At 52.9% G+C, this 11,946-nt stretch overlaps 5 protein-coding genes across 5 annotated transcripts; 2 read left to right on the top strand and 3 right to left on the bottom strand.

Moving 5' to 3' along the window:
* Nucleotides 1-508: 508 nt before the first annotated feature.
* P152DRAFT_404781 (uncharacterized protein) lies at nucleotides 509-1,528 on the bottom strand (the record flags this gene model as incomplete). The annotated part of the gene is made up of 2 exons (XM_033676778.1): nucleotides 509-1,080; nucleotides 1,144-1,528. Coding segments are annotated over 2 exons (957 nt in total), but the record flags the coding sequence as incomplete, so codon positions are not given.
* A 2,968-nt stretch (nucleotides 1,529-4,496) lies between these two features.
* P152DRAFT_208977 (uncharacterized protein) lies at nucleotides 4,497-5,436 on the top strand. The gene is made up of 2 exons (XM_033674398.1): nucleotides 4,497-4,756; nucleotides 4,816-5,436. Exons 1-2 carry the CDS (start codon nucleotides 4,624-4,626, stop codon nucleotides 5,166-5,168), a joined length of 486 nt encoding a protein of 161 aa, XP_033530398.1. The 5' UTR covers nucleotides 4,497-4,623; the 3' UTR covers nucleotides 5,169-5,436.
* Nucleotides 5,437-7,633: 2,197 nt separating this feature from the next.
* Nucleotides 7,634-8,976, bottom strand: P152DRAFT_424180 (uncharacterized protein; the record flags this gene model as incomplete). Its single annotated transcript, XM_033677220.1, has 3 exons — nucleotides 8,652-8,976; nucleotides 7,870-8,251; nucleotides 7,634-7,796 (listed from the first exon to the last, which is right to left on the bottom strand). Coding segments are annotated over exons 1-3 (720 nt in total), but the record flags the coding sequence as incomplete, so codon positions are not given.
* A 270-nt stretch (nucleotides 8,977-9,246) lies between these two features.
* Nucleotides 9,247-10,133, bottom strand: P152DRAFT_208365 (uncharacterized protein). Its single transcript, XM_033674396.1, has one exon. It carries the CDS (start codon nucleotides 10,000-10,002, stop codon nucleotides 9,430-9,432), a length of 573 nt encoding a protein of 190 aa, XP_033530396.1. The 5' UTR covers nucleotides 10,003-10,133; the 3' UTR covers nucleotides 9,247-9,429.
* Nucleotides 10,134-10,830: 697 nt separating this feature from the next.
* P152DRAFT_367630 (exoribonuclease family protein) lies at nucleotides 10,831-11,943 on the top strand (the record flags this gene model as incomplete). The annotated part of the gene is made up of 1 exon (XM_033675452.1): nucleotides 10,831-11,943. A coding segment is annotated over one exon (1,113 nt), but the record flags the coding sequence as incomplete, so codon positions are not given.
* Between the last annotated feature and the right edge of the window lie 3 nt (nucleotides 11,944-11,946).

Below are 11,946 nucleotides of genomic sequence, written 5' to 3'. Positions count from 1 at the left end.
TGGAGCTTCGAGAGGACGTGGAATTGTCCGAGACCATGCTCTCAGGAGACGAGCTCCTCGACACCATGCTCGAGCGGCGTGGTGGAAGCATATCCAGACCTCCTGGGAACGCACCGGTGTTGGAATGCAGGCGCCCTGGGAATGCTTCGTTGTTGAACCGCGACATGCCACAGCTGTTCGCGAGCCCGATGGCAGCTTGCATGCTCGATCTCCGGCAACCCAGCGAGAACTGCGCGAGACTCACTGCAGGAGTACACGATGCGGTCTGCGGGGTCATCTGGGGTGTGGGAAGAGGAGCGAAGCGCGGGACGGACGGCGTCGGCGGAAGAGCGGTTGCCGGCGGCTCCAAGAAGCGGGGAGGGTTGACGCGACTCGGAGTGATGCTGGCCCGTGGCGTTGGGACGAATTCCCGTGGCTGTGGGATTGGGAGAGGGGAGGTGGGCGACGCAAGTGGCCATGTACGTACCCGCTCGGGGATTTGCAGCTGTAGCGGAAGCCCTGGTCCCAAAAGATCCACCGTATTGAGCTCTGGAGTCAGGCACGGAATGATGGCCCGCCACTGGCTCAACTGAGCGCATGACGCTAGTGGGGGGACGCCCGGGCTTGGAGGTTGCGAAGGGGTATATCGCATGATGAGATCCTGCCATTGGTCGAATGTTGATTGTGGAACGTGTAACTTCCATTTGACCGCATCCAGGAATGCCATCTCGTTGATGTTGATTTCGCATACCTTCAGGCCGGAGATCTTGCTCCAGGCGCGTGCGGAGTAATTGCGATCTTGCAAGTATTTCGATGCAAGGATCAGCGCGGCCAGAAACATGCGTCGACCACACTGAAGAGCGCGAATCGACAGCATGTCACATGGCTGTTCCATCGTAAAATCATGGTTCGGAACATGGGATTTGATGAGCACGAGGTAGTAAAGTGCGACCTGCAGCGTGGAAAAGCTGGTGCGCGATCTTCGGAGAGTCTCCTGAATGAATGTGCGCAGGGGTAGAATGGATCTCCCCGTCAATGCATCGGGACGGATGCTAGGGACTGATAATGGCCAGATCACCTCGACCATCTGTGTTGCAGCTTCTTTAAACCAGAAAAAAATGCTTAGCGAATGCGGAAAGGGAAACGGATGAAAACAACTCTTACCAACAAGTCCATCAACAAACTGTACTTTTCTCTCGCACTGTCGGACCAGGGTTGGAGGCCGCTGGCCGGCAGAGCAGGAGGATCGCCGGGGGTTCTGGCGTTGTTCCAATGGGATGGCAGGGGGGACACAGCTTGAGATTGGAGGAAGTGCACGTCGCGCAAGGACCTCCTGACTGGTCGAACATCGCGATGCAGCCCTCCAATCCCCCGAATCAGAACCCGAGTACCCCGACAGCGAAGAAGAATCCGTCGCGACCGAACATTGCGACGATGCTGCACCGACAGAAAAGACGGATGATGAGGAGGAAGACGCGGACGAACTAAGGGAGGGTTCGTAGGGATATGCCGAGGACAACCCGACTGAATCTGGATATGTGATGTGCATGTTCAGAACCATTGAGTCTGAATGATAGACAAAAGTCTAAACGATTTTGTTCTGAAACCGGAAGTTTAGAACAGATTATAGACCACGATGTGCTGCGTTGCAGTACTGCGCGGTGAAGTCCGAGTATGGGTGGTGTGTACCTGAATCGACCGGGGTTGTTATGGTCGTCAGGTTGTGGGGTGATGTACGTTGTGAAGAAAAACCGTGATGGCAGACCACACCACTATTCTCGCATACGACGGATGGAGAAATGGATCGTCTCGTGATGAATCTGGTGAGTGCGTCGTGCTGTGACTAATTTCTGTTCCAATCCCCAGAGTCGCTCTCCTTTAACCGCACGAATGCAGATCCAAAGAAAGCGCACAGCGGGAAGAATGAACGGATACTGACCGAGTCAGAGTCAAATTGACGCCTCCCAGTGAATGGAGAGTCGTGGATATGGGGTTGACGTGTTGTGTAAACGGCGGGATGAAGCGGTGGCGAACGAAATCAGCTGTGGGCGTTAAGTCCACAATCGCGTTCTTTCGACCACAAGTGTTCCTCCAGCACCCGTCTGCTACAGGATCGCCGGAACAAGAGAAACCGAATTGACAAAGCCGTTCGCGGGTTACAGAGAGGTCGGTCGGAGCTCGTGGACGAACAGCAGTCGTCGTCGGAGCAGTCTCAAACCTTCTGCAAAGCGCGGGCGGTGGAATCCTTGTTCGAGTAACCGGGGGCGAAACCTGAGCGACGGGTGACTGGGGACACTTCGAACGACATGAGAAGCATCGTGATGATGTTGGGGCGACTTGCGACGGGGAGGGGTTTCCTAGATGACGGTGGCCACGGTGAGTGCAGCAGCCAAGTCAATCAAAGGAATCGGTGGTTCGAAGTCGAGGGGTTCGTAGGCTGCATAGAATAACGGATGATAGTCTAGAAGCAGGGTCGTATTAAGGTTCGATGGGTGAAGGGGATCGATAGATTTTGGGGGACGCAATCGGACGAGGCGTGTGTTGTGGAGGTGAGGAGTCGCGTTGCAACAGGTGGCAGGGACGGACGGGTTACGGAGGAGGTTGCTTGGGTTGGAGATTGAAACGAAGAGCCTCAAAACGCCGTTCTTTTGGAAATGCAGAACAACATATATGAACCCCAAAGGATGAGTGGAGATTGGTTAGAAACGAAATTCGTACACGGTAGCCTGGTGGAAAACTAAAGACTGAAGACTGAAGAGAGGGTGACTGGCAGGGCCAAGATGAGACGGGTCTCGATGAGTCGCTGGTCGGAGGCAGCAGTGCCACCCGGGAGGCGGGAGGGTCTGTGTGGTGGAGGGAACAAGGAAAAGTGGGTGGGTGACTGGCTTGTCAAGTGTCAACGAGAGCCGGAAGGGAAGAATGGACGGCGGCGAGGAGGCAAATCCGTCACCAAACAGTCAGTGCTCAACTACTTGTTCGGTGTTTTGCTGGAGAGGAATAGAAAGTCACGAACAAAGACAACAAGGGGTCGTCAGAGGAGGTGCCGTAGGAAACCGAAGTCGACGATTGTGAAGGCCACAGCCACCAGGAGTTTGGGTAGCAGGAACGATGCTCTAGAGGGCCCAGCGCTCGTCGGGAGTGAGAGAAGCCATGGTGGTTGCTGGGGTGAGATGGACACAGTAGAGGAGGGAGAGTTGAAGTGTGAAGAGGAGTGAAAGAAACGATAGAAGTTCTGGTGTTGGGTTGTCGGACAATCGTGATAGGAGGGGGGTGAGGGGAGATGTCTGTAATCTGTAGTATGGGGAGAGCCAGATGGAAGTATTCACAGAATCGGTCAGCCAAAGACGAGGTGAATGTGGTGGGCGATGGGTTTTGGTGGTGTGTCACACTCTCTCCTCCTTTGCTCGGTGGTTCAGTGAGCGGTCGGGGGGGCGATGCGATGACTCGATTTCATTTGCCTAGTCCAGTGGTCGGTGGTCCAAGCCCCCTCGCGCCTCTCCAATCTCCATCTGTCCATCAGTCCATCGGCTCCCGTCTCCAGTCTCTCTCCCAGTCTCCATCATTGATTCCAGGTGCCAAGACCTCCATCTCATCTCATCCTCTCGCTTTATCCCAGTGCCTCTCTACCCCAAGTCTCATCCTGTCGTCCAGCTACTGAATATTCAGCCATTCATCATCCATCCATAACTCATTATTCATCACTTCATCTAAACTAGGCAGCTCGCGCTCTCCCACTCAGAGTTTGTGGAACAGTCGAAACAGCTCTTTTCTGCATTTCAATATTGGTCAAGCCTGCCTCTCGGAGACTCTCCTTCTGATCCCCCTTATCCCTTCCCGTTTAACCACCACTCGACTTCCGTATTGCATGCATAAATCTCGCCATCGAATCCCGCTGCTGAAATAATCCATTGGTCCATTGGTCCATCCATCCTCCTAAACTTTGGCTGCACCCGTTCGACTCGCCGTAATTGCTAGTTCTCCTCCGAACCTTCCGCCAGCCCATGAGGTTGCACCTCACCACTTGGCCAGCACACAAACGGTCCAGTCTATCTGCCTAATGATGTTCTGGAATACGAAGAACATGGCGATAATCAGTCCATCCACTCAGCCTTGCAACCACCCCGCACTCCCTCGTCGTCGTACCATCCTCCGATTAATTAGCTAGATTTCCTTGTACTCTAACACCACGCCAAAACATCGTTGCTGTGCCCTCCTCCACCTTGTAGCCTACCAGAGCGAGGCTAAGGAGCTTAGTGCCGTAAATGATAAATCCCAAGGTTGCATGGCCACTTGCTGCGGAGCGCTTAACCTGAAAAAGACTGCGACAACACCTGCCTGGGTGATGAATTTGTTCATGGTGGGTGGACCTTGCGTTTGTTCCCTGACGCATCCAGGTCTCGACAAAGGATCGATCATGAGAGGCGACAAAAATCCAACGGCGAAGGCAAAGATGACTTCAGGGGCGCTTGTCTCGTCCGCCTTCATGCTCGTTGTCCGTCAAATATCTGGTCGAGTTGGGGGTTACCTTGGGGCTGATTGCTTCTCGGAGTGCTTCCGTCCGATTGCCGCCGTCGGTGGACGTGTCGCTCTCGCACAGACGACTGTACTTTTGACTCCGAAATTGAAAAGTCATTCCAGCGCCGGATGACTTGGTCCTTGGAGAAAGGACCCCCCTCGCCGTGTTTGGTGCGGGAGAGTATGATTTTGATTACCCCGCTACCATCGCGCCGGATACCTAGTGTTCGAATGCCTCCGCCCTGCCCGGTTTGCGTCACAGGTGAGCAGGCACAAATAACACAATCCGCCTGGGAAGAATGTCCCTCACTGACTGGATACGTCGCAAGAAGCCTAAGCTAGGGATGGCAGGCATGTGTTCTTGGAAGTTGCAGTGCATATGTCGCGAACTAAACTTATCGGACGAGAAATGTTTCGAAGTGGGAACGACAACGTGGTCGAACAGGCACGAGGGACCCATCAACAACTCCCTCCCCTCTCGACCCTTTGCCTCTCACTGCATTTCGCGTCCGAATTCTCCCTCCTCTAAAAGCTTTCCTGCGTCCAGCACTCGTACGGGATCATCCTTCTCGGGGGCACATGTCCACAATTATCTGTGGAATTGTGCATCGTTTCGATGGAAACTCAAGGAGCGGAGAACTTCCCTGCAGCCGAACGTAGAGGACCCGCGCTAATCCCGAAGGAGCTTAATTAGTGAGCGAGTGTCAGCGACGGAGCCGGCTGTAGTGGCGACTAAAAGCCCTGCGTTGGGCAGGATTACCGGCCTTTTTTGACTCATGTCGGGCCATGGTAATTGGTACCCCTTCGACCTCCTCGTCGTCAGGGCAGCAATCAAGCGCAATCCCCTACCGCCACGGTCCCGACAATGGTGGGTAGAACATGATTGTATTTAGGCTACAAGCGTTTGGGAAGGACGGATGACCACAACGTCTATACGCCCGTAGGCAACGAATCCTATGTAACTTGATCTCTCACGATCCAAGGAAAATCGACGCGAGGCCGATTCGGAAAGAGACATTGATTTGGATCTTGGATAAGTCACGTGCACTGAGATTGCTAATCACCATTTACCTCGTCATGATTGGCTGGTCTTTGCGACTTTGAAATCAATGAAACTTGAAAGCGCCCACGGCCATTGTTGGGCTGATCGCTACAGTTGCCACCTCGAGCGCTTGGCTCCGGAGAATCGACAATTTCATCGCTCAAGGAGTTAAGGGAGAAGCGTGGGCTGTGGCGGGATCATCCGTTCCAAAATCCAAAGGCATTTCCACGATAACCCGGGATTCGGAGATGACTGGGCGCTTCCTCGGAGAAATGGGCTGGGCATCGTTGGTTCGAGCGTGCCGACGGCTATCGTGTCATTCTTCCTTGGCCGTGTTTGAGAGGAAAACATGGGCATTTGACTCAGGATTCAGGAAGTTCTTCAAAGCCGAATCATTCCGAAATTCGATGAAATGCGAGAGCAAATCGTGATATTGACCACTGTTCGGCCCGTGAGAAGAGCCGATCGCGCATCTTCCCATCACCAGAGTGACTGATTACACGGACGAAAGCCACCTCCAGTCTGCACGGTCTTCACAATGTAAGTAAGCCCGTGAGGCAAAGCAGTCGTAAATCGCAATCGAATCGTATCTCAAATTCGATTATTCGACGATCTAGGCGGGATTAGCGTAAGCAACGAGCCAGACCTCCTGACGTTTGCAGTGGATCGCTCCGCCATCCACGTCGTCCCCTGGTCTGATGGGTGGCGAGGCTCAGACATGAAATCTAGGCAGCAGAGTTGTGCCCACTGCTCCGGTTGTAAGACATGATAGCCGTCTTAATATCGAGTTCGCCGTAGCCTTGTTCGGGAGCAATCGCTAGAGGATCCGACGAGATAGATGCCAGTAAGTTATAACTGGGAGTCAGAGATGGAGAGGATGGGGTGGCCTGGGCCGAAGCTCATGATTCTGATATTGGAGGAATAGGACGCAGTGTCCGACTCGGGTGTGTCACAAAACTACTATGTAGGAAGCTAGTACAGGCAGCTAGGTGGATTGTGGCTGGTGTTATACTAGAACTGAAATATGTTTCTTCACAGCACTTGCTGTGGCTACGTGGTCAGCCAAGGTGCGACCCAAGGTAAGAGATAATAACGTGATTTGTTGGGCATCGAAAGAGTGTTTCAGATTGCAGATCTGAGGATAAGATTGCTTAAGATATCCGTGTGGTCCTATCACTGTTGATGTGGAGCTTTCACGATTCTTGCCGATGTGGATATTATGAGGTGGGACTGAAATGACTCATAATGAACCAAGTATCGAAAATCGGGATTAGCCATACGACCATGTCTTAGAGGCCAGATATACCTAGTACCAAGAGAGACACGTCCATTTTTTAAGACTAAATAAAGTTCATAGTAGCGTGTAGCGTATTCATAGGGTACCATCCGTAGGCAACCTTCTGCAGACAGAGGAATGAGTGTAGGAGTGGGCTCATCAACTATCATCTCAAACGACTACCTATCACGAGGCCAGCAAAACTAGGTCGGCCTCGAACAAGCATCCAATCTAGCCAGTTGTATCTACCGTGTATGCAAATTCATGATCCGCCAAATCTCCAACCGCATCCCATCCCGATCATATCTTCCTCCAGCACTGACCCCTCAGAATGACTCACATCTCGAAGGACCCTCGCGGCACCAAGGACGCCCAGTAACATCTAGTCTGGTTCCACAGCAACCGATCCTCCACTTGTCCTCTTCCGCTTCTTCCTTACCACTGACCGCGAACCGATGCTCTGCCTCCTCCATATTCGCTAACTCCCCACCTTAAGCGCCCGCCTCCGACTTCCCACGCTCGACTAAGTCGCTTGGTCCCGTGGCTGCATCGGAGGGGGCGGACGTGTCCGCCACAGTGGCGGGAACAGTGGGAGCGGAGGAGGAACTGGTCGGGATCGGCGGATGGTCGGACGGCAGCGCGATCGGAGTTTCGCTCGGAATTGCTGGCGCAAAAGGGCATCCGCCTGCTGTGGTCGCTGACGGAGCATTCTCGACGACTGGCGGGGTGAATCGGGTGTCTTTTGCAACATTTGACGTCTCGTCAGGTTCCCCGTGCTCATCCTTGCCCCATTCCTCGTAGGCTTTCGGTTCGACGGGGATTTTGTTCACGACGCCATTGGGGGCGATTTGCCGGAACATGATCAGCGGATCGAACCAAGTCTCCAACTTCTGCACGCGGAGCTTATCATCCACGAGGGCGACTGTGACGCCTTCGATGTCGATCGTGTCACCGTGAGCCTTGGCTGTGACCTTTTCCCCCTTGCTGTTCGTCTATTAGCTCGGCTGAAGAGGATCGGAGATGTGCTCTCTCGGTTCTGCGACTGTGTATCACTCACGCATTGAATCCCACGTAATCGTTCTTCATCACTCCCCAATGCCGCCATCGAAACGCGACACGAGGAGGCCCCGAGTAGACTTCCAGAACCTCCCACGCAAAAGTGGGCATCATGCGCTTGAATGTTTTGTGACTACTGGCAAAATCACTGTGTGTCGGGTCATAGTACTCATTTGGAGCGATGATGGCATTGTATGTGCCCACATCGAGCATATGGTTAGCATCTTGCGGGGGCCCGCCATTGATGGCAAAGCTGTAGTTGTCATGATCGACTGTGCGCCAGTCTTTCAGGGCGGGCTTGAACGACGCTTCGATCTCCCAATTCTTGACCAGGTTCTCGACCAGGAATTCGAGACTGCCATGCTCGTGGTTCATGCGTTTAGCTGCGAGTAAGTTAGGAGTGTTATCAGTGACGTGGTGAAGTAAGGAACGTGCACGCCCAGTGGAACAGCGCAGGATTAACGATGAGAGATATAATGGATGGTAGAAATCCCAATAACAGATAGACATCCGAACATGAAGTACTAGAAATCGTCCAAATCCTAAAAGATAGAACCCAAGGTCTGACATTAGAGCTCACAATGGTTTGAGCATCGAAGTATAACATTGACTTCCGACTAGAAAATCCACTGGGAAATCAGGCCTGGATCCAGAGGATTGACTCCATGACGGCCCTAAGTGACTTCGATACCGGGTGGTGAAGCTTATTCCCAGTGAACCAACACAACCAGAATGTAAACATGTAACGATCCAGAGTGGATTTCAATGGGAAATATCCCTTACTGTCTGACCAGACTTTCCTCGTCTTGGTGTAGTCTGGTGGTCGCCCATAGCGCCATTCGGCTTGGACATCGTTCATGACCGCATTGGGATCGAGGACATAGTCGGGAAGTGCTGGAGCAGCTTCCTCCTTTGGAGGTTCAACCTCCTGTGCTTTCTGGACGTCGGCGTCGGCCATGGTGATGTTGGCGCGCTTGTTGAAGAAGGGTGCGTGCGAGAAAACTACCGACGAGATGTGGAGGGTCGAGTACCAATGCGCCTTTTCAATATTAGAGCCAGAGAATGATGATGTCGTGAAAAAATCAAGGAAGGAGCCGTCGTATTTCAACACACTGACCGCGATCGAAGAAATTTTCCAATCACTTCCGCTTCCATGTCGAGCAGTCGGGTTTGTACTTCGATTGGCATAGAACATCCAACACAGGGTCCATAAAACCGTCCCAAGGTCGTGGTCTGTACTCTGTAGTGAACAGTCCAGGCCCCATGGACTTCTCCCATGAAGCCTTTGCCAACCTTGCAAGCCAAAGGAGATCGAGCCACGGGGGGAAGCCTTCAATCATGCTGTGCCGCTCTCCATCTTTAGTTACTCTCGCAAACGAGGGCCTGGTGGACCTTGGTGTTTAGTTAGTATCAAAATTCGTCATTCCCTGAATGTGTGTAGGACAAGGGCGTCGTATTCGTCATATCTCTCTTCCCTAGGTCGATATTAATCTTATATCCGGATCAGTGCAAACATCGTCGCATTCGCCCATCCAGAAAATTTCTCTGCTCGACAACTTGACTACAAGGCATTACAAGCAATGCCACGGGAAGTCGGAATTCCAACTTCCAAGAGAGGTTCTGAAATGCTCATTGAATAATACGGGGCCTTCGAGGACTGAGCCGCTGTGGGTCCTAGAAAGACGGGAACCCATGCGGCCAATTTATGCAATATATGCAGCAAGCATCGGAATATTATGCGACATATCGCATTGGGACGCGGCTGTCGAAATTCCGGATTGTTTGAAAAGCAGTGAGACATAGGGGTTCCATTGCAACGCACGACTTCCCGACCTTCTGGATGAAACACGTCCTCGGAGCCTCTAGTCCGGCTCTCGGTCGAGACGGTGAAAGTAGAATAAGACAGACGTTGAGAAAGGAGTGTCCCAGATATACCGAACCAGGACATACTCAGGGTACCTAGCACTCGTATTGCTCTAATGCAAGGCAGAGTGCCAGAATCATGCAGGACGAGACGGCAGAAGTTGAAAAAAGCATGGAGCTTGAGTACGTCAAGCCCCGGCCCTTGCCTTGACGAAGATGAAGAGAAACAGGGAGCTCGTGATTGGTGAGTAGTATTCCCATGATGGCCCATCCAAGAATATATTTTGATTTGATAGATAGCTGCGTCTTCCTTATCTTGCTAAGGTATGGGCTTCAAAGGAGTTCACGATCCTGCAAGAAACGCTGATTTAGTGCTAGCCATGGACATGGCATCTGGGTAATAATGAAGCATGAACACCTGCTGAGATGACGAGCACATGCTGGAGTGTGCGTTTCTTGGGTGTTGGTGACCGGTCGACCCAGTTTCCCGGGTCGTTAAACCCTTCCGGAATGCTTGAAGGTGAAGTCGAAGCATCAGGGGACGGTGGTCAATGATAGTCGAATGGACGATCGTGGGTTTAGAGATCCGGATCTAAGGCCTGGATCGACCATTGTCAATGTAGGAACTCGCGTACTTCGTTTGTGGTCGATGTCAGAGGTTGACCGTGCCGTCCAATATGCGTGTAACAATCGTATCCCAAGCGAACGGTAGCCACAATCTGGGGTAGCCAAATGGTGCAGCATCATGGAGCCATCCCAATTATGTTTTTAGTTGATCTAATGCGGTGCCTAGCCTCGTAATAGGTGTAATTCTACCGAATAATGAATGAAGTTGTGGAAGGAAAAGTATGAGGCTCTTGAGTTGAACCTGGACTTTCAGTTGTATTAGTGTTGTTGTCAAAGGCTCCGGCCAACGCTGATTGGTCAATTCCCGTCATCGAACCTCACCTCTCAAACAGAAATATCAACAGAAATATCAACCCCCCCATTCTCGTCTTCAATAGAATCCACGAACGTCCACTTGAATGTGACTGACCGAAAAGGATCCAGTCGCCTCAGAAATAACCATACGAGCAAGATGTCCTCGACATCGCAACATGCCCTCTCTCTGCCGGCCCCAATATTCGCCGCATTAGCTCCTTCATCGTTCCTCCTCGCCCACCTGACACAACCACAATCCTCCACCAAGAAGCGCAAGCGTCCCAGCGTCCGACCGAATGGCCGGTTGGCGACCGAGTCTCGCGTTCCCGTCATCAACACCAACAGTCTCGCCCACGCGAATGGCAGTGCTGTCGTCCGCCTTGGCGACACCGCGGTGGTCGCGGGAATCAAAGGCGAGCTCCTGTATGCGAAAGACATTCCTAATCCGCCTCCGAGCTCGAAGAGACTACGGGAAGTAGGCGGCTCGGCACCTCCATTGGATGAGGATGACGAGGCGAAGTCGCTCGCAGAGCTAGGGCTCCTGGTGCCGAATGTGGAACTCAGCACGGGATCCCACCCGGCGCATTTGCCTGGCACCGCACCCACTGCGCTGGCGCAGACGTTGGCGGAGCGGTTGCTGGAGACGCTTCAGGAGACACGATTGGTGTCCCTGGATCAATTGGAGATCTGGGGGAGTCGGTCGACGATGGCTCGCGATGAGGAAGAGATGGACGTCGATGCTAGCGAGGAGCAGAGGGACGACGATGGCGACGAAACGGGCAAGGAAAGCATCATGGCGTACTGGGCGATATATATCGATATCCTCTTCATTTCCCTGGATGGGAATGCGTTCGACGCGGCTTGGGGTGCGGTCATGGCGGCGCTGAAAAACACGACGTTGCCGCATGCATGGTGGGATGAAGAGAGGGAAATGATCCTTTGCGATGCGGATTTGGAGAGGTCGCGTTCGCTGACGCTCAGAGGTCTACCTGTATCGGTCTCCTTTGGCATCTTCGATTCTACGGCCGAGCCGCGGATGACGAACTCGACGGCGGGAGCGGATGCGGCCGAGGCAAATTTAGGGAGCGGGCGGTGGCTGCTTACGGATTTGGATGACTCCGAGGAGACAGCTTGTAAAGAGTCCATCAGTGCGGTTGTGGATGGTGCATCCGGAGCCTTGCAGCTGAGGAAACTGCAAAAAGTTGGCGGTGGAGTGGCAGATCTGGCGGTGATGGAGGAAGTTTTGAAGCTGGCTGAACAGCGGTGGAAGGAGTGGAAGAGGATCCTGTGATGG

The sequence above is a fragment of the Eremomyces bilateralis genome (genome assembly GCF_010015585.1).
Source record: "Eremomyces bilateralis CBS 781.70 unplaced genomic scaffold P152scaffold_31, whole genome shotgun sequence".
Lineage (NCBI taxonomy): Eukaryota > Fungi > Ascomycota > Dothideomycetes > Eremomycetales > Eremomycetaceae > Eremomyces > Eremomyces bilateralis.
The sequence above is the reverse complement of the archived record's forward strand: the minus strand, read 5'-3'. Positions and strand labels throughout refer to the sequence as shown.